Source organism: Tamandua tetradactyla, chromosome 12 (assembly GCF_023851605.1).
Source record: "Tamandua tetradactyla isolate mTamTet1 chromosome 12, mTamTet1.pri, whole genome shotgun sequence".
NCBI classification, from domain to species: domain Eukaryota; kingdom Metazoa; phylum Chordata; class Mammalia; order Pilosa; family Myrmecophagidae; genus Tamandua; species Tamandua tetradactyla.
In genome coordinates this window covers 97,652,872-97,673,616 of record NC_135338.1, presented here as the reverse complement: position 1 = coordinate 97,673,616, position 20,745 = coordinate 97,652,872, and the positions used below count along the sequence as shown (strand labels likewise).

General features: G+C 57.6%; 2 protein-coding genes across 3 annotated transcripts in view; one reads left to right on the top strand and one right to left on the bottom strand.

Annotated features, from left to right (window-relative positions):
* Positions 1 to 1,401: 1,401 nt before the first annotated feature.
* Positions 1,402 to 15,842, top strand: KIF7 (kinesin family member 7). Its single transcript, XM_077124174.1, has 18 exons — positions 1,402 to 1,943; positions 2,674 to 2,874; positions 3,158 to 3,551; positions 3,801 to 4,311; positions 4,803 to 4,919; positions 5,583 to 5,810; positions 6,660 to 6,790; positions 7,187 to 7,302; positions 7,427 to 7,558; positions 8,812 to 9,014; positions 9,915 to 10,112; positions 11,020 to 11,145; positions 11,282 to 11,458; positions 12,523 to 12,738; positions 13,480 to 13,686; positions 14,397 to 14,595; positions 14,719 to 14,865; positions 15,078 to 15,842. Exons 1-18 carry the CDS (start codon positions 1,616 to 1,618, stop codon positions 15,440 to 15,442), a joined length of 3,996 nt encoding a protein of 1,331 aa, XP_076980289.1. The 5' UTR covers positions 1,402 to 1,615; the 3' UTR covers positions 15,443 to 15,842.
* Positions 15,843 to 16,184: 342 nt separating this feature from the next.
* Positions 16,185 to 20,745, bottom strand: part of TICRR (TOPBP1 interacting checkpoint and replication regulator) — a 71,381-nt gene continuing 66,820 nt past the window's right edge. For both annotated transcript variants that reach the window (XM_077124173.1, XM_077124172.1), the window contains exons 20-22: positions 18,235 to 20,407; positions 17,964 to 18,089; positions 16,185 to 17,075 (exon numbers count right to left, since the gene is read on the bottom strand). In XM_077124173.1, coding sequence (XP_076980288.1) covers positions 16,963 to 17,075; positions 17,964 to 18,089; positions 18,235 to 20,407 — 2,412 coding nt within the window. In that variant the 3' untranslated portion in view covers positions 16,185 to 16,962. The remainder of the gene's footprint in view (positions 17,076 to 17,963; positions 18,090 to 18,234; positions 20,408 to 20,745) is intronic.

Below are 20,745 nucleotides of genomic sequence, written 5' to 3'. Positions count from 1 at the left end.
GGCCGGAGGCTCCGCGAGCCGGGGCGCCCGGGAGCCCTGACCCGGCACGAGGAGCCCCCGTCGGCGCGCCCCGGCCTCCCCGAGGCCCCTCCTGGGCCGGCGGCCGCCCCCTTCCCTAAGGGGGCCTGAGGAGCGGGCGCCGAGGCTGCGAGGGTCGGGTCCTCATTCACAGTCACTTCTTCAAACTTCCTGAGCACCCTCGTCCCGGGCCCATCGCCCACTCTCGGCCCGACGCGCCTGTGGAGGTGGCGGAGCGCCTTCGCCGCGCGGAGCACTGTGCCGGGAGCAGGGCGCGGAGCACTGTGCCGGGAGCAGGGCGCGGAGCACTGTGAGAGGAGCAGGGCGCGGAGCGGCGGGACGGCGCGCGGTGAGGAGCCCACCCCGCGGGGCTTGCGTGGAACCACCGTGTTCCCAGGGCCCGGCGCTCAGCAGGGGTGCATGAATGATTGAATGGACGAAAGAACCGTTATATGTGCTGAGAGAATTTTTTTAAAGACGAATAAAATAAAGTGGGGGTGGGGAGGGGGAAGGCGGCTGCCTGGACCAGGATGAGGAGGGAGGATGGGGACGGTTCCTTGAATGAGCACCACCTACCAGTATTTATCGGGCAGTTACTACGTGCCCATCCTGTGCTGGGTGCTCAGATAAGCACGAGGGGCGCACGGAGGGTCCCTGTGGTCCAGCCTCCGGTCTGGGTGGTGGGGGGTACAAACAGGTAACCTGGCAGTCCCTGAGTGGCAGTGACTGGTGGGGACCCACGGGGGTTGCGGGAGGGAGGGAGAGGGGTGGGGCAGAGGAGCCCAGATTGAGCTTCCCTGGGGCCCTGAAGAGGAGGAGGCAATGGCTGCACTGAGGTGCTGCAGGCAGAGAAAGGGCTGGGGCACAGCAGGAGGGGAGGCAGGGCCTGTTAAGGTTTGAACCCTAAAGGCGGTGGGGAGCCTTTGGAGGGGACAGTGATGCAGGGGAGTGACACAGTCGCCTTTACTTTTTCTTTTGAAAGATGCTTCTGGCTCCCACTTTGGAAGGGGTAAGCTGGTAAAAATCCCCGCAGGATGTGGGTGGCCTGGCAGGCCTGCACAATGCCACAGGGAGAATCGGGAGACCCGAAAGATACTTAGGTGGGATTGGGTGGCTGCGGTGATAGGGCCTGGCCTTGAAGGAATGGCTGAGTATTTTGAAGAAAGCAAGGTGGGGTATGTGTGATATGATACAGGCTGACTTTGGAAAATCCAGTGCGTGTTAAGAAAGGAGTTCCTTGGTGTGTGTGTGTGTGTGTGTGTGTGTGTGTGTGTGTGTGTGTGTGTGTGCAAGGGGTGGGGTGTCTTCTGGGAGACGGGGTTACAGGGGAAGGGTGCAGCTGGAGCACAGGAGCCCTGGGGTGTCAACAGAGGATTTAGCCTCTTATTTTGCCAGTGAAAGGGGCTGTGACAGGAACTGTGTAGGACTTTACTGTGCCTGCCGCATTTGGGAACCGGTCAGCGTGTGGTGGGTGTCCTGGACGTTGACCCTTCCCCTGCATCCCTCCAAGGTCAGGCGCTGCTAGCCTTGGCTCCGAGTCACCTGACGCAGGGGCCTCTCCCTCTCTCAGCAGGGCCCGAAGCAGCCCTCCCTGGACATGGGGCTGGAGGCGCAGAGGGCACCAGGGGCAGAGGAGGCCCCTGTGAGGGTGGCCCTGCGAGTCCGCCCGCTGCTGCCCAAGGAGCTGCTGCACGGGCACCACAGCTGCCTGCGCGTGGAGCCGGGCCATGGCCGCGTCACCTTGGGCCGCGACCGCCACTTTGGCTTCCATATGGTGCTGGCCGAGGACTCGGGGCAGGAGGCTGTGTACCAGGCCTGCGTGCAGCCCCTCTTGGAGGCATTTTTCGAGGGCTTCAACGCCACCGTCTTTGCCTACGGTCAGACGGGCTCTGGGAAGACGTACACCATGGGGGAAGCCAGCGTGGGTGAGTGACCCTGCTGACGGCCCTCAGGGTCTCCTGAATGTCTGTCCCTGTCCCTTCGCTGCATTCCCTGCAGGAAGTTGGGGGTGCTGGATGAGGGGGAGCAGGGTGCGGCAGAGTCTGCAGCCCAGAGTGGGGACAGGCTGGGCAGGAAAAGCCTCAGGTGCGCCCATGGGAGGGCGGTCCTTGGAGGTGGGCGGCTTTCTCAACTGCCATGTAGAGATGGGGCCCCTCTGCCTAGTTCTGGGGCATCTGGGGAGGAAGGGCAGGGAAGCTGCAGGTCTCGGGGTCACCAGGATGGCCGCTGGGTCTTAGGATAGACACTTAGGCTGTTTGCATTTTTTTTTGAAGTTTTAAAAAACCCTGCTCTGAACACCCTCTGATTACTTCTTCTGGATAAGTTTAAGGGGACCGTTTAGATAACAGAGCACACAGGCCGTGGTAATGAACTCCCTGTTCCCAGGAGGAGTCAAGTCAAGGGTGTTGATATTCTATAGGAGTGCAGTGGATTGGTTGAACCAGGAGAGGTTCCTTCCAACTCTGTCGTTCTGTTTTGCTGCCTGACCTGTTCTCTGGCTACCCTGGCGCCCTGCCTGGTTCAGGCTGCCCAGCCCAGCCTGGCCTCTGCCGCTGCCTCCTCCACTCTGGAGCCCCCTCCTCCAGCTGCTGGCGGGGGTCTCGCGCGGTGCCGGCTGCAGGCGCGGTGGCAGGAGGCCCTGCGGTGTCTCCCCAGCCTCCCTCCATGAGGACGAGCAGGGCATCATCCCACGGGCCATGGCGGAGGCCTTCAAGCTCATCGACGAGAATGACCTGCTCGATTGTCTGGTGCACGTGTCCTACCTGGAAGTGTACAAGGAAGAGTTCCGCGACCTGCTCGAGGTGGGCACTGCCAGCCGGGACATCCAGCTCCGGGAGGATGACCGTGGGAATGTTGGTAGGAATCCCCCTCCCCTCCTCCAGGGGGACTGAGGTGGGCCAGCTGGCCTGGGGAGGCTCACCTGCCCAGAGGGGGGCTCACCTGTCTGGGAGCAGTACTTGTTTCAGGAGACCCCAGCCCTGGAGTGTATTATAATCATGCACCCAGGGTGCAAGGCTTTGAGGTGGTCACGGTTTGGGGGTGAATGCTGGAGCTTCTCAAGGCCAAACCAGGATGGACAGGGCCAGGAAGAGGGCTGGTCCTGCCTGCCTGCCCGGGCTTACAGCCGCTGTGCCCACAGTGCTGTGCGGGGTGAAGGAGGTGGACGTGGAGGGCCTGGACGAGGTGCTGAGCCTGCTGGAGATGGGCAATGCGGCGCGGCACACGGGCGCCACGCACCTCAACCGCCTCTCCAGCCGCTCGCACACCGTCTTCACGGTGACCCTGGAGCAGCGCGGGCGCGCCCCCAGCCGCCTGCCCCGGCCCGCTGCCGGCCAGCTGCTGGTCTCCAAGTTCCACTTCGTGGACCTGGCGGGCTCCGAGAGGGTGCTCAAGACGGGGGGCTCGGATGAGCGGCTTAGGGAGAGCATCCAGATCAACAGCAGCCTCCTGGCCCTGGGCAACGTCATCAGCGCCCTGGCCGATCCGCAGCGCCGCGGCAGCCACATCCCCTACCGCGACTCCAAGATCACGCGGTGAGCCCCGGGCGCAGGCGGGGCGGAGACGCCATCCAGTGCAGCCGGGGGTACCCAGGGCCTGCCCGCGGGAGCCTCGGGGGGCTACGGGGAACCACCGGGGGAGCCTCGGGGAGTCGGGGAGCCACGGGGAAGCCTTGGGGAGCCTCGGGGAAGTCACGAGGAACCACGGGGGAGCCTCGGGGAACCTTGGGGGAGCCTCGGGACGCTTGGTCTTGGCGCGAGGGGCCCTGACCGCTTCGCCCTCAGGATCCTCAAAGACTCGCTGGGCGGGAACGCCAAGACCGTCATGGTGGCCTGCGTCAGCCCCTCGGCCTGCGACTTCGACGAGACCCTCAACACCCTCAACTACGCCAGCCGCGCCCAGAGCATCCGCAACCGCGCCACGGTCAACTGGCGGCCTGAGGCCGAGCGCGCGCCCGACGAGGCGGCGGCTGGGGCGCGGGGTCCTCCGCGGCACCGCTCGGAGACACGCATCATCCACCGCGGCCGCCGCGGCCCGGTCCCAGCCGCCGCCGCCGCCGCCCGCCTGGGGGCCGAGTGCGCACGCTACCGGGCCCGCGCCGCCGCCGCCTGCGGCCTCCTCCGCGAGCTGCAGGCCGAGCCCGGGCTGCCCGGCGCCGCCGCCCGCAAGCTGCGCGCCTGGCTGGGCACCGTCGAGGGCGAACGCAGTGCCCTGAGTTCCGCCTCCGGGCCTGACAGCGGCGTCGAGAGCGCCTCCGCCGAGGAGCAGGCCGCACGGGGGCCGTGCGGGCAGCAGGTGGCCAAGGGCTGGGTGGCCCTGGGGCCCGGGGCCGGAGTGGGGGGGTCGGGGGAGAGGGTCCCTACGCCTGTAGCCGTGGCCTGCCGCTTGTCCATTAGCAGAGCACGCTAAAAATTCATTCATTCCCTTGTGCTGATGACCTTGGTCACTTTCCTTAACCTCACCCACCTGGGGGTCCCCATCTGTAAAGTGGGGATAAGGTTAGTTTTTAGCCTTGGGGGTGTGTGAGGGCTGAATGTCTAACAAGCTGAAGGCCCAGAAACTTGCTCCTAGTGTAATAGTGGTGATGTTATAATTCATAAGGCGAATAATCACTGATTATCAGAGCTAGCTTATACGGCTTGCATGGGTATCCCAGGCCAGGCGTGGTCTGGGGTCCCCACCCCACCATGGGTCTGGAGCCCCATTGCAGGCAGGGCTGGGGAACTGGGGGCAGTGTCCTCGGAGTTGCCCTGGCAGCTCGTCCTGAAGCCTCTCTCCTGCCCCAGGAAGGGGAGGGCACACAGCAGCTGCTGAGCCTGCAGGCCCAGGTGGCCCGGCTGGAGGAGGAGAACCGAGACTTTCTGGCAGCCTTGGAGGATGCTATGGAGCAGTACAAGCTGCAGGTGGGTCCCCCTTCTCCAGTGCAGGGAAGGTTCCGGGGGTGGCAGGTCTGAGCTGATGGAGTTAGCCAGGCTGGCCGGAGACAGGCTGAGACGGGGGTGCCCGTGTGAGCAGAGTGTGGAGGTGAGGAACAGAGCGGAGCGGTTGAGTTTGGGCAGCCGCCTAGCAGCTCAGCTTTGCGGGATGGCCACAAGTGCTGTTGGGAGATGGGGTAGCAGAGAGGGTCAGTGGAGCCAGGCCGTGACAGGGTGGGCCCTGCTCCTCGTGGTCTCTGCTCACAATGATGAAGGGGGTGTGATAAGGGGACGTGCAGGTGGGGTGAGAGCTTCTGCCTGAACTAGCGTGGGGTGGCTTAGAGGCTGGTGTGTGTCCATGGGGCACTCACCCACTCTGAGCTGCCCTTCTGTGTCCGTGGAATGGGTGTGTGGGCAGTGCTCTCCTTTACAGGCCGCTGAGCCCTGTATGTATGAGAGTTCCCATCTGGGCAGGGTTCTTCAGTTTCCTACGTTTCTGCCTGTCAGTGAACACCCCTGGCCTTGGTACTGCTGCCCCGGCACCGTGGCCCCGGTACCCCTGCCCCCACCATCCCTGCCCACTCCATCCCGGCACCTGCATCCTACGGCCAGAGCCTCTCTCCCCATCAGCACTCAGCCCTTGTCCTATAGAGTGACCGTCTGCGAGAGCAGCAGAAAGAGATGGCGGAGCTGCGGCTGCGGCTGGAGACGGTGCGGCCTGGCTGGGGGGCCCCGGGGCTCCTGCAGGACCTGCCTCCCGGGTCTTTTGTGCCCCGGCCTCACACAGCCCCCCTGAGGAGTGCTCACACCCACGTGCTTGGCCTGGGGCTCCCTGCCTGCTTTCCTGCAGATGAAGCTCGTCCTGAGCAGTGGGGAGAGGTGAGGAGGTAGCGAGACAGGGCAGCCATTGGGTCCTGCTGGACTGGGCAGGGCAGGGGCAGGGCAGTGTTAGGGCACATGTTCCTCACCTCATGTTTTCATGGGACCAGCCGTGAGATGTGAAATGCCCCTGCTCCAAGATTTGGGTGACTCCGGGGCTCTCTGGGGCTCTCAGGAGGGTCTGATGCTTTGGGGCAGTGGTTTCCTGGGAGTAGCTGGAGATTGCTTGGAGTGAGATGGTGAAGAGAGGGTTCTGGCTTCCAGCACTGGATTGAAAGCTTGCATACCTCCAGAGATGAAGAGTTCACCATCTCTGAGACACCTTTTTTGTCATTGGATGGCTCTCTTTGCAAGTTCATCTTTCCATTGCACCCTAACCTGTTCTCCTGTGTCTGGTCTCTTGTTCTGCTATGTCTGGTCCTCTCATTTGGGGCCATTTGGACCAAGGCTACTCCTGTATCTACCTGAATGCTCTGTGTCAGTTCAGCTCTAAAGGCTCAAGGGACTGAGGGATGGGAGGACTTGGGATGGCAGAAGTCTGTCAGGTACACATTTCTGGCAGGGTCTTCTTGGTGGGAAGTACACAAGATAGAAGGGGCAGACTGTCACCTGGGGAGTGCCAGATGCTGTGGGAGTTAAGGGTGGGGTATGGAGAGAGGAGGAAGCTATTGTCTCGGGTTTGAGACTGGAAAGATTTCCCAGAGGTGTCAAAAAAATCATGTTCAATCTTGAATGTAAAGATTGGGCTTGGGGAGGCAGAGACGTGGGGAGGGCGTGCGAGGCAGGGCATGCCCAGTGACTGAGGGCGCCTGGAAGCGTTCCTGCTGTGAAACCCTGACCCTCCCACAGCAGCGGACAGGTGGCAGGGAAGCGGGGGCCGAGCCGCTGGCCGAGGGAGGGCAGCTGGGAAGAGGCTCCCCAACTCCATCAGAGGAGGACGAAGAGGAGGAGCCGCCCAAGCGGGCCTTGCACCTGCGCAGGTGAGAGGGACCCACTGCCCGGGCCTGATGGGCACCCACTGGGGGCCAGGGCTGGGCGGGAGGAGGACCTCCTGTGTCCTGCCTGACAGCAGTGAATTTTGCCCTCGGGTCTCAGGGTGCCCCCACTGGTGTTGCCCCGGCGAGTCTTGGGGCAGAGCAGGCCAGGGGCTGTGGGTTCTGAGCCAGGAGACCCCACTGGGGTGGGTGGCGGCAGGATGGGCCCAGGCCCCCTGCTTCACAGCCTCCATCTCAGAGTCCTAAGACTTCCATCTGGGGATTGCGTTTGACCTGGGGGCGTGGACGGCCTGGTGGCTGCTTTTCCCCCCTCCCAGCCTTGTTGGGGGCTGTCTGGGGCAGGGCTGGGGAAAGGTGCTAACTCCTGCTTCTGTCCTCCAGAAATGGGATCAGCAACTGGAGCCGGAGGGCGGGGGCCTGTCTGGGGAGTCCACCCAACAGGAAGGGCCCGGAGCTTCGCCTTGAGGAGCTGGGTGTGGCCGTCCTGGGGCGCAGAGGTGAGTTGGGTGGCGTGGAGAGGCCCCCACACCGCGCTGCCCAGGGCCCGGCTTCCCCCACCCCTCCTGCATCTCTCCCCACCGTCGGGCGGGCAGCGGCCTTGACAGGGCCCATACGTCACAGCGGCCGGCGGGAACAAGGCGCCTGCCGGCCCGGCCTCTGAGTGGCGGCTGGCCCAGGCCCAGCAGAAGATCCGGGAGCTGGCCATCAACATCCGCGTGAAGGAGGAGCTCATCGGGGAGCTGGTCCGCACAGGTGAGGGGCGCCCCGTGACTTCCCGTGCACGGCAGAAGCGGGTGAGGAGGGCCGGGTGGCCTCACCTTCCAGCTGTGTGACCTTGAACAAGTGGCACACCCCCGCTCTGCCTCACTTTCCTCATCTCTAAAATGGGAGTAGTTACTGCACCATAGGATTGTTTGGAGGATGAGATGAGTTAATTCCAGTAAAATACTGAGAACTCTTGGGAAGCATGACAACTGTCTCTTCCTATTGCAGTTATTTCTTGTTATTGCTTGTGATGCATCTGCCCTGTGTCAGCCACTGTGCTGGGCGCGGAGCCTTTGGACCTAGGGGCACCCAGTGACAGACCGATGACCGGGTGTCTCCAGCTGTGCCATGTCCGCTGCTGGGATACATGTGAACGGTTGGGGGCTGATTTTCGGTGACTGGTTGGCCCCTTCTATTTTAATAGTTATGAATTCGTTTATTACAAGATCCATTATGAAAGTTTATGAGCATACATTCAAAAAGCGAGACTACATACAGGGAACTCCTACACCCATCACCTAGACTTATCCCACACTTTGCCACATTCACTTCATCCCTCCTGTGTTTCTTTGCTGAACTATTTTGAAGCAAATCCCAGAGATCATGTCATTTTATTCCACCTCTTCCAGCATGCCACTCTAAAAATTTTGGCCGTTTCTTACCTAACCATCATGCCATTAGGACATTTAACAAAATTAGTGCCATCTAATGCCCATCCATAGTCCCTCAATTATTCGGCCGTGTTTGCTGGAATCAGACTTGGTCCACACAATTGCATCTGCTTGCTTGGTCTCTGAGTCTTCCTTCTCTCATTTTGCAGTTGTCCTTAAGAATGTCTCCAACCCAGAATGTTCTGGGTTTGTCTCCGCTTCCTTTTGGTGCCATTTAACTTGTTCTTTTGTTTCCACACTTCCTGCAAATGGAAGTTAGTTCCAGTGCCTTAATTATATGCAGGTCCAAGTTGCATATGTATTTTAAGGGGTGTTAGGAAAAGATAAAACCAGTTAAACTATAATTTCTGTGTCACTGCTGAAGATGAGGCTAATTGTAAAAGTGAACTGATTTAAAGGAAAATACTAGGCAAATCACAGTACTGGTGGTCCAGAGGCTTGGCAAACCCCTGCAGGTGTCTGGGGCTGACAGGCCTGCAAAATCCCAGGGGTTATGCTCTTTTGGGCTCTCTTGGGCTCTTTTGGGCAGCAGGGCTGGCCTGTGCTGACGCAGCCCCCCTCTCCTTCCAGGGAAGGCGGCTCAGGCCCTGAATCGCCAGCACAGCCAGCGCATCCGGGAGCTGGAGCAGGAGGCGGAGCGGGTGCGGGCCGAGCTTAGTGAAGGCCAGAGGCAGCTGCGGGAGCTTGAGGGCCAGGAGCCCCAGGACGCTGGTGAGCGGTCCCGGCTCCAGGAGTTCCAGAGGAGGGTCGCTGCGGCCCAGAGCCAGGTGCAGGTCAGTGCCGGGGCCTAGTGCAGTGCCAGAGGGGCACCCAAACTCTGTGTGGAAGCTGTGCGGGCCGAGGCCCTGACTGGTGGTGCCAGCTCCTGCCTGGCCTTTTTCAGGGCGAGGCTGGCAGTCTTTACAGAGGCAGGGAAGCGGGTCATGCCTGAACCCATCTAGGAGACAAATGAGGGGGGCAGTCATCTAAAGAAAAGTCACCCTCCACCATGCAGCCTTCCTCTCCCTCCACCTAACTCGCCTTCTAGCTATCTATTCACTTGTTCCTCCATTCCATCCTTTTGCCATCTGTCAGCTCATATAATCCATCCCTTTATCCTTTCATCAGTTGATGTGACCAACTGTCCATTTATCTGTGTGTCCATCCACCCTTCCATTCCCTCTTATCAGTCTATGTTTTATCCTATTTTTGACCTTTATATCCCATTGACCTGTCTGTCTACCCACCTTTCCATCTATTATTTTTCTCTTCTTTTATCAACTCAGGTGTCCAAGACAAGACAGGAGAATGATTGAGAGCAGGGGCTCTGGAGCCAGACTGCTTGGGTTTGAATCCCAACTTACTAGCTGTGTGTCTTTGGTCAACTTTCCTAACCTCTCTGTGCCTCAGTTTCCTAACCTGTATGATCATCGTCGTGTTCTTTCATAGCATTGCTCAGATTATTTAATACACGCAGAGCACTGAGTTGAGTGCCTGGTATATAGATTATATATATATAGTATATAGTAAATGCTGTGGAAGTGTCAGCTACCAGTATTATGACTAGTCCATTGCCCACCATTGCCCTTGGAACTCTCCCTCTGTCCACTTGCCCATCCTTGTTGAGTGTCAGGCCCCATGCCCGGCTCGCGGGTGGCCCCTGTGAGGCCCAGCGGAGATTTTGTCCATCTCAGGTGCTGAAGGAGAAGAAGCAGGTGACGGAGCGGCTGGTGTCGCTGTCAACCCAGAGTGAGCGGCGGTTGCGGGAGCTCGAGAGGAACGTGCAGCTCATGCGGCAGCAGCAGGGCCAGCTGCAGAGGCGGCTGCGCGAGGAGACGGAGCAGAAGCGGCGCCTGGAGACGGAGATGACCAAGCGGCAGCACCGTGTCAAGGTGGGCTCTGGCTGGGTGGGTCTGTGTCCAGCTGGGGGGAAGCCTGGACAGGTCTGTCCCTGACTCCCTGCTCCTCCCACCCACCGCTCACAGCCATGTGACCCTACACGGCAGATCACGTAGCCTCTCTGAGTTTGTTTTTCATCTGAAAATGAGAATTATAGGAATAGTCTTCAGGAAACTGAAGACTAGAGTTAGGATTTAGTTAGTTATAAGGTATCTGGCATCTTGGGGCTAGAGGAGTGTTTGCAGATCCCAGAGAGACCTGGGGGAGGTTGGGGTATCTCTTGCAGGCTGTGTGTGGGTGGGAAGGGTGCTCCCTGAGGCTTTGAGGGTCCCAGACAGGGCCCTGGGAAGGTGCTGGTGCCAGGGAGGCCCTGCCCGCTGAGCTCCCCGTGCCGCCCCTTCCCAGGGACCTGGAGGCCCTGCCCGCTGAGCCCCCCCCGCCCCGCACCTTCCCCGGGAGCTGGAGGCCCTGCCCGCTGGAGGCCCTGCCCGCTGAGCTCCCCTGCCCACCCCCTCCCCGGGAGCTGGAGGCCCTGCCTGCTGAGCCCCCCCCCGCCCACCCCCTCCCTGGGAGCTGGAGGCCCTGCCCGCTGAGCTCCCCTGCCCCGCCCCTTCCCCCAGGAGCTGGAGGCCCTGCCTGCTGAGCCACCCCCCCCTCTGCCCACCCCCTCCCTGGGAGCTGGAGGCCCTGCCCGCTGAGCTCCTCTGCCCACCCCCTCCCCGGGAGCTGGAGGCCCTGCCCGCTGAGCTCCCCTTCCCTGCCCCTTCCCTGGGAGCTGGAGGCCCTGCCCACTGGAGGCCCTGCCCGCTGGAGGCCCTGCCCCCTGAGCTCCCCTGCCCTGCCCCCTCCCCGGGAGCTGGAGGCCCTGCCTGCTGAGCTCCCCGCCTGCCCCCTCCCCAGGAGCTGGAGTTGAAGCATGAGCAGCAGCAGAAGATCCTGAAGATCAAGACGGAAGAGATCGCGGCATTCCAAAGGAAGAGGCGCAGCGGCAGCAATGGCTCCGTGGTCAGCCTGGAGCAGCAGCAGGTGGGGCCCGGGTGGGGAGGTGGGGGGCGGGGGGAGGACTGGTCACCAGGGCCGTGGGAGTCAGCTGGTGGGGACACCACGGTCACTGCCCACAGACGAAGGTGAGAACTGAGTCCCCCCCACCTCCTTCCCTTAGAAGATCGAGGAGCAGAGGAAGTGGCTGGATGTGGAGATGGAGAAAGTCCTGCAGCAGCGCCGGGCGCTGGAGGAGCTGGGGCGGGAGCTGCACAAGCGCGAGGCCATCCTGGCCAAGAAGGAGGTCCTGGTGCAGGAGAAGACAGGGCTGGAGAGCAAGCGCCTGCGCTCCAGCCAGGTAGGCCCTGCCAGGGGACATCTCTCAGGTTCCTGCCACATGAGATCCTGGCCAGGTCATCTTGCCACTAGGTGAATCCCTGCCAGATGAGGTGCAGCCAGGAGCGGTCCTGCCACGTGAGACCTTCCCAGGGGATGCTCCTGCTAGGCGGGTTCCAGTTAGTTAAAGCTGTGTCCTACTAGGCAGTAGCTCAGCGGTCAGAACACCAGGGCCTTTGGGCACTTATGGCCCGTTCTGATGTGTGGGTAAAGGAACCTGAATCCCGCGATGCATTTCACCTCATTAGCCCTGGACCTGGGCAGGTAAAGATAAGTGGGAAGAGCCCAACAGAGGGAGCATTCACTGGCTTTGGAGGCAGATGGGCCTGGAATTGAAACTGGCTCCACCTGGCACTGCTTCCTGTTGCACAGGAGGGTAGGGGAGGAAGGTGTGCTCCTGAGTCTTAGTTCCCCCTCCATCAGATGGAATCATTATGATGCAATGAGGATGAGAGTGGGTCAAGCACAAACCCCAGGCCTGCTCCATAGCAGGTGCTTGGGCTAGATTTCCAGACGGTTCCAGACGCAAGGAGGCCAGGAACCATGGCCCAGCCGGCTCTGTAAGGACACGAGGGTTCTGGGCTACCGCTGCAGGGTCCCTGACTTCACGTGGCCACGGGAGCCCTCGCTTCCTCCCACGCCAGGCTCCCTGAAGGGCCGTCAGGGTTTGGCCGCTCATTTCCTGTAATTCCTGTAACATACTCTCCAGTCACAGCATCCAGTGACAGGCCACTGCCACCTCACTCCGCCTTGGGCCACACCGCCTGCTGCTTGTCCTTTGCCTCTTTCTGGGCCATCTCTGGAGGCCCCTCCAGTGCCCACACCCCGAGCACCTGCAGGGCTAGCAGCCAGGCCCCCGGGGCAGGGCACTCCCGCATTGTCAGAGCAGGGCCTCACTTCTGGACTGTAGGTTTCCTGACCAAAGGACTCACATCGTCCTTAGTGACCGAGGATGGCTGGGTGGTTTCTGTCATCCTCATGGGAGAGATCCTGTTCCTTCCCTACTCCTTGGTGCTGCTGCCCCAGGCCCTCAGTGAGGACATCGTGCGTGTGTCCAGCCGGCTGGAGCACCTGGAGAAAGAGCTGTCGGAGAAGAGCGGGCAGCTGCGGCAGGGCAGTGCCCACAGCCAGCAGCAGATCCGCAGGGAGATCGACACCCTGCGCCAGGAGAAGGACCTGCTGCTGAAGCAGCGCCTGGAGATCGACAGCAAGTTGAGGCAGGGCAGCCTGCTGTCGCCTGAGGTACTGCCCGTCACGGGCCTCGGCCCTGGACTCCTGCTGCCCACCTGCGCTCCTCAGCCCCCTGGCTCTGGCTCTCTGCTGGCTCCTGAGCCTTGCTCTTTTGGGCACAGCTTCCCTCCGTCCTCCCCTTATGCCCAGAAAGGAGGGAGGGAGGGGGGTTGGTGAGAGCCCAGGACTGGGCCCTTCTGCCCGCAGCCTTCGTGCCCTTGTGTGGGACGGGAAGGGGCTGGGCCTTGCTAACCTCGGTTCCTTCGCTCTGTGCTGCATTCGACGCCTCGCACATCTCAGCACCCTGTGTGGGCACCAGCCGCCTCGGGAGCACATTTAAAGTGTCTCAGGGCTTTTGCTTTTCCTGAACAGCAGAGAAGAACGCCTATGTTAATAGAGACTTCAGCAGACCCCTTGGTGCCTTTGCTGCAAACCCAGCCTTGTCTTCCGTTTGGTGTAGGGTATTCTGGTTTCCCGAGTGGCGATCCCTCGACAGGGGAGTGCACTTTAGTAAAGAGCCTCTGCGCCGTGCTCTGCCTCTCACGCTGAGGTTGGGGTTGCTGTCCTGCCATAGAGAGCAGAAGGCACCACTCTTGATGTAGTCGGTTCCGAGGAGGGGATATTTGATGACACATTTGTGGCTAAGTGTTGACCACTGTGGCACTGTGTCAGCATGGCACTTGTTCAAGGAGCAGGTGCTCTGAGGTATAGGGAGCCCAGCACCCCTACCCACGCACATCCCTGTCCCCACAGGAGGAGCGGACGCTGTTCCAGCTGGACGAGGCCATCGAGGCCCTGGATGCTGCTATCGAGTACAAGAACGAGGCCATCACGTGCCGTCAGCGGGTGCTGCGCGCCTCGGCCTCCTTGCTGTCTCAGTGTGAGATGAACCTCATGGCCAAGCTCAGCTACCTCTCATCCTCGGAGACCAGAGCACTGCTCTGCAAGTACTTTGACAAGGTGGGTCACCTGCCTCCTTCCGGAACTTGTGTGGGGTTGGTGTCTGATGGCAGCCCCAGAAAACCCTATTTCCTCCTGGAATAGGGTGGGGGTGCAGAATCAGGACCACCTCCAGTTTCCAGGCTGCCTTAGACTCTCTTCCTCAAAGCCTATTTTACTTAATGAAGCTAAAATCTCTACTTCCCTCCCCCAGACTGATTAACCACTTTTGGGGGGCCCTGGCCCACCTCAGTGGCTCTCAACTGGGGATGATTTTGCACCCCATGGGACATTGGTTGTCACATGGCACATGTTGGAGTGCTGTGGCATCTAGTGGGTAGTGGCCAAGGATGCTGCTAAACATCTTACAATGCACAAGACAGCCTCCACAACAAAGAATTATCTGGCCCCAAATGTCACTAGTGTTGGGATTGAGAAATCCTGGCCACAGTATGCAATTCCATGGCTTGAGGCTCTGGCCAGGAAAAGGTTTGAGGCAGGAATAGCAGATAAACTTCACCTTGCGAGCCGTCTGAAAATTGGTGCCTAGAACAGTTTTACGAAGGACGCAGCCAAGCCTTGGCAGGCAGGAAAAGACTGTGGCGACTTCCTGTTGATGTCTGCCGTGGGGCTAGCGACGGCAGGTTTGTCAGTATCTGTGGTGCCCCGTGGAGGATGGCCTGGGTGATGGGAGCGGAGGTTTGGTCTGAGCCTGGCTTGGTCTGGGACAGGTGGTGACACTCCGAGAGGAACAGCACCAGCAGCAGATCGCCTTCTCAGAGCTGGAGATGCAGCTCGAGGAGCAGCAGCGGCTGGTCTACTGGCTGGAGGTGGCCCTGGAGCGGCAGCGGCTGGAGATGGACCGCCAGCTCACCCTGCAGCAGAAGGAGCACGAACAGAACACCCAGCTGCTCCTCCAGCAGAGTCGAGGTCAGGCACCCCTGCCGACGGACTGGCTCACAGGCCCTGGCCTACCCTGAAGGCTCTGGTGGCTGCTGCTGCCCTCCATAGCTGCAGCCCCTCACTGTTCTTTTCTCTGCCTTTTCACTCTAGACAACCTTGGTGAAGGCTTAGCTGACAGCAAGAGGCAATACGAGACCAGGATTCAAGCTCTGGAGAGGGAACTGGGCCGCCACCTGTGGATAAACCAGGAACTAAAACAGAAGCTCAGTAGTTTGAATGCTTCAGGCCAGAGCAGGGGTAATTTTTATCTGTTATCATGGAGTTGGACGGTGCTCTGAAATCAGGCCTATTACTTCCTGAGTGGGGGGCAGCTTCGAAATCACCCTAACTTGAGTTCCTAATGGATTACTTCCCATGTTGCTTACTGTACTGGGCATTGGGAACTTGGGACTTTGAGAAGGTGCTGGTACTGCTGTTTCTGACCAGGATGTCGTTATTCTTGGTGACAGGTGGGGAAAAGAGGACCCTGTGCCTGGAGAACAGACAGCCTGCGAGTGAAGACATGCTCCACCCGGCTCCTGAAGCTCCCTGGCAGGCCCCTCTTACTGAGGGTACCCCCCATGTCCGGGAGGAGATGCGGGACTTGGTCCGTGCCCCGTTACCACTGACCTGGAAACGCTCGAGCCTGGGTGGCGACGAGCAGGGCTTCCCTGAGGAGCTGAGGCAGTGGGAGGAGGCTGAGCCCCTGGTGGGGCGGGTGTTGCCTGTCGGTGAGGGGAGTCTGCCCTGGAACTTTGGGCCCTTGTCCAGGCCCCGGCGGGATCTCCGGAGAGCCAGTCCAGGGATGATTGATGTCAGGAAGAACCCCCTGTAGGCTTTCAGGAGACGGAGCCTGCTGAAGGTGCTGTCACCTGCCGTTTCGCTTCCAGCCCTCACCTCACAAAATCAAGGGCCTGGTCTTTACTGATTAGAGTCAACAAATTGGGCCACAGCCCAAAAGAACTGGACCCAAATCAGTTTTTAAAATAACATACAAATCCCTACCACTCACTCCCTTCAAGCGGCAGTACCTGACTGCTGCCCTCTGGCTTGCCTGAGTTCTGGAAGGGCGAAGCGCAGTACATGCCTGTGGTTCTGGGGCCATCCGGGATCTGTCACAGAGTGGCCAACGGCAAAAGGCTTGTGATTTAAATGGTCCTGTGTATATAAGGGGAACTGGGAAAGCTAAGTTTTAGAATATTTTTTACACAATTTACAATAAACAAAAATAACATCTGAAGGAAAGAATAGGAGTTTTCACTTAAAAGATTTATCTCTAATTAGATTTAGGCAATGGTTTCTTAGAAGACAAGAGGCTTGGAACACTTGAAGTGAGGCAAGTCCTCACTGGTAGCTGGGCCCGTGGCCAGGACAGAACAGTCTTGTGATGGGGGCACTCCGGGAGGAAACCATGAGTCAGCCGAGGGTCTTCCCATGAGCAAGTGAGGTCTGTGCCGTGAACTGGTTGACTCTTGGGGCAAACCTGGAAGCGCGGACCACAGAAACCAGTAGAGCTGGTCCTTGGTCACAATCAGCCATCGGCTGGAACGTTAAACAGAAACGTACCACATGCCCAGTCACCACGGGTGATTTTATTGTTCTATATGGGGGTGCAAAATACTTGTTCTGCCACCCCAGATGCAGTCTTTATTTCATGTCCATGTATGTGCACAGTGCTTTACAGTTTATAAAATACCCCCTATACCAGTGCCCAAGCTTTAACAGCAGCTCTGCAAGGAACACTGTAGGGATCCTTCCTTTCCCAGTTCACAAGCAAGGCAGAGTGGTCCTACCCAGAGTCACAGGTGGGGTGGGACGGGACTGGTATGGGATCCCAGTCTTATAGTGCCTTGTCCAGTCTGCTGACCTCTCAGGCTGCCTGGTTTATAGCACCAGCTACACCATCGCCCGCCCTCCATCTTTCTAATAACGGGCAGGTGAGGGGGGATTAAGCGTAGGGCCTGAGGATTGGATGGATTCATGATGCAAAGACATTCAAACAGGACTTTGAAAGCTGACCCCAGTAAGAGGTTTGAGACGAGATTCCTATTTGCTTTATTCAGATTAAGACCTGAGCCAACTTGCCTTCATCTTTTGAACTTTCTTGGTTCCATTAAGAAACCCAGGTTACTCCTTTTTCTGGGCAGTATGCCCAGGGCTCCATACAAAGGACTAAAAAGGCCCTAGGTCAGATGGACTGAGTCCCTGGGCACAAGGCTAAGAATGCATGTGTGGTGAAAGTCTAGAATTCCTAACACCACTCGAACACTGCTCGTGGTCCAGGGACCGAGGCAGTTGCTCAGGACAGGCTCAGTTCTGTCTAATTCTAAGCCCCCCAGCCTGGTTCCACCCTGACTAGCTAATCAGCTTCTTCCGTGTGTAAGTCCTGCTGATGGGGCGTCTCCTTGAGAATGCGCGGCTGAAAGGGGACTCTTCTGCGGAGGAGGGAAATATGTCGAGGTCCTCATCTAGAAAAAGGCAGAAAGATTTGCAATGTGGGAAGTAACTGAGAACTAAACAAAAGAAAATGGCTTTAAACTGAGGAGGGTTACACTTAAGAAAATCAGCATTGCTTGTAGGTTATCTCACGCTGCACAAATATTATCTAAGCTTTTTACAAGGCCCTCTATCCATGATTATGTAGCTAGCTGACAGCAATAAGCAGCTGTGGAAATGCAAAGTACCTGTGGTTTGAATCCCCTCAGTTTGATATTTTGAGCATTGTTTTTAGGTATCAGATGGGTGAGGTTTATGCTGTGGCTTACATAAACCTCAGTCACTATGCTGTGACTTACATCAGTCTCCAGGGAAGAAAAGCACAGAAGGGCAATTGTTTTAAGTCCACCCACACCTATATTCCCCTTCAGTTCTAGGGGCAGAAGGAAACCTTTCTAACCAGTGCAGTTAATAGGCCAAATCCTATTCTTTTCCAGGTGGGGTCAAGGTCTATCATCCCAAATATTCAGAAAAACATGGGTATAAACCAACTGCAGGGCAACAGTTGACTCCCTACATACTATCTATTCTCATGTTACTCAAGGCACGCTTTTCTTTTCAGATCCTAATGACTGCAGAATAGCAATATGTCATACACCCACTTCAGTCATTTTCAAGAAGACTGAAGTATTTTAATGGAGTTTTGAGGGGGTTTCTGTTAAAATGCATAGCAACTGTAATGTGAAGTCTCTCTGGGATGGACACATGACACTGAGGCACAAAGTTATCTCCCCCACACTCCGGCATTCCTGAAGATGCCTCTGGAAACAACTCTCCTGAAGACCCTGACAGAGTGCCAAGAGTTACCCAAAGGATATGAGTTAGATCCTGGTAACAGAATCAGGACTTGAACAAATTACCTCTGGTGTCTCCGCCTTGAAAGGATGGTGTTCTTCCCGGCAAGAGCAGTGGAGACTGGGTCAGGGCCTGGAGGCCACTGGCAGAAAGGCAGCTCCGCACAATGCAGCAGGGAGGTGGGCTAGAACCTGAAGAGAGTCCACACATGTAAACCCAGCCCAGCAGCTCCCTCTAGGAGACCCGAGCTGCCTTAAGAAGCAACTCTTAAATGCCTCCTCACCAAACCCACATCTTGACAGAAACCATGTGGAAAACATTCAAAAACAAACTCACCTGAATCGAAGACCTCGTCGTCCCCTATAGAAGGGAGCTGTGGCACGCTGGTTCTTGGGGACCTCTCTTCGTTTGCCTTGCTAAAACCTTCCAAGCTTCCTCTCTTGTTGTCACAAACTCTTTTGCCTCGATACTCAGCTTCTTCCTTGGCAGAGAGGAGTCTCTTTCTGGAACCCAATCCAAACTGTCCCCATGAGGATTCCTCAGCCTTGGGCATACCATCTCTGGGAGGTGAATGGTCTGGCAGCTGACATACCCCCTCGAGTTCAAAATCCCCCAAGGCATGGGGCTTGTCGATGCCAAGTTCAAACCCCGACTCCTTGCCCTCCGGCTCAAGCACTGACATGATCCCAGGGAGGTCAGCACTGACTTCACTTCTCCCAGCGGAGGTGCCAGTGCTGCAGTCCACTGCCCTCTTCCTCCTGGGCCAGCCTTTGATCGTGTCAGGAGTAGTCTTTCCACTGTGTTTGGGAGATGGTGTCCAAGGAACCCCAATATCTGTTTGAAAAGGCGACGAAGTACTAGAGAGGCAGTGGGTTGGGGTACAGGACTGGCAGATGTAGGTTTGTCCCCCGCTCTTGCCAGGGGTGCTATGTGAGGAGTGAAGGCAGGGGGGTGACATATAGGTGGTTTCGGGTTTGCTTGAGAACTTACTGGCCCTGGGCATGCCAAGACCAGGGAATGAGGTCTCCTCTCCCAGAGAGCTAGCCTCCTTTCTTAGGGGTTCGGCTTCTAACAAAGAGCTGGAATCAACCTTTTTAATTCGAAGCTTGGGAAGGCCAGAGGCTTGCATCTCCAGCTCAACCTCGTAAGTCTGTGGGCTGGCAGAGGCTTTCGGAAATTGAGTTGAAACTTGCAGAGTGTCTTGCTGGGCTGCAGTGTGCTGCTGCCTTCCGTCTGTGGTACTGCACAGGTCGTAGGACGGTGTCACAGGAGAGCTGGGCCCAGAGAAAGGAGGAGATGGAGGAGTGCCAGGGTTAGACAGGGAAGACTTCTCGTCAGGGATCACTGTCCTTAACCCCTCACTTTCTGCTGGAGAAATGTTATTATTCGAGGTATCACTGCCATGGTGTTCAGCTTTATCAAGGAGAGTGAGATATTCTGTGTCACTTGCAATGAGCGCAGGGGAGGTAACATGCCAGTCGCCCCCTGGACCAGTTCCAGGGGCACTGTGTCTTTCTGGAGAAGACCGAGGAGAGAGGCTAAATTCCTCCCGCTCCTCTCTCGAGTCTGTGACGGCAGTGGCTTTGGGAGTCATGCCAGCCACAGCAAGGTGAGCAGTGTTAAGCTGGTACTCCAGGAAGCTCCTGGCAAGACCAGAAGAATTTCTATACTTCTTCCCGATTTTACAAGGGGGTGCCGGAGGAATGGTTTCAGATATAGCGGTCTGTGACATTTTGGGGGGAGTTGAGGGAAGAGAACAGGAGAGAGATGTGGCTACATTCTGGGGCATTTTCCAATCCAGTTTTTTAGGAGAAGAGTCTATCAAAGATTTTCTGCATGGACTCTTTTCAGAAATATCACGGCAAGGAGACTTAGATAGACTCTTTGGAGAAGTAGATGGGGAGGAAGTAATAGTCATATTCTCTGGTCTCTTTGGGGTTTTGACATCGTTGGCCTTTAGTTTCTGTACTGGTTCCTCTGCCTGAGAAGCACCAGGGACTTTGGGACCTTGGCTGTTTTGATTAGGGGATGTCTCTAGGAAGTCAGCTCTTCCTAGCAGCCCCGTGGCTGCCAATTTCACAGGTGTTCTGAGGGAGTATCTGACAGGAGTCAGACATTGACTCCTGGTCTGGACAGCGGGTGGAGTCTGGGCTCCTGGGCAGGAAGCACATTCTGGACTGGAACTTACTGAGTGTGACAAAGTACAATTCTGCAGAAATTCAGGTGGCTGGCCATCTTGCCTTCTGGGAGTTCTTGGTATTGTCTTTTCCAGGGGAGAGGCAAATTCTTTCCCTAGGGAGTATCCTTTTTCTCCAGAAGGCGATTCACAGCCATGCGAGGAGGGGTCTTTGAAACATTCCTTCAGAATCGCCTGTTTTGCAGGTGTTGCTTCCATGGGGGATTTCCACAGTCTTTCTGGTGTGTAAGGCAGAGTCTGTGGAGTACGAGGACATCTCCTTGGTGTAGTTTTGGAAGAGCCTGGGGATTTCCAGCAACTCTTCTTGGGAGTCTGTAAAGAAAACTGCTCATTTCAGTGCTTGATTATCCTATCTATTTTCTCCAAAGAGCTTTAATAATCTACAATACACATAGTAAGGCCACTGGGAGATTTATAGGAGAGGGTGTCCTCTGAGACGTTATCTTGGTAGCTGTGCCCATATCTCTCTACTTTACACCCCTCACCACACATACTGTGTCCTCAGTAAATACATACTGAATGAGGGTAAGCACATGAGGCAGCCTCTGAAGTGAGAAGAGGGGATGCGATTAAGATAGTCTGTAAATGAAACAGGCAGGACCTCATGGATTGGCGTTGCCCAGGGAGAGAAGAATGCAAGGTCAATTCCA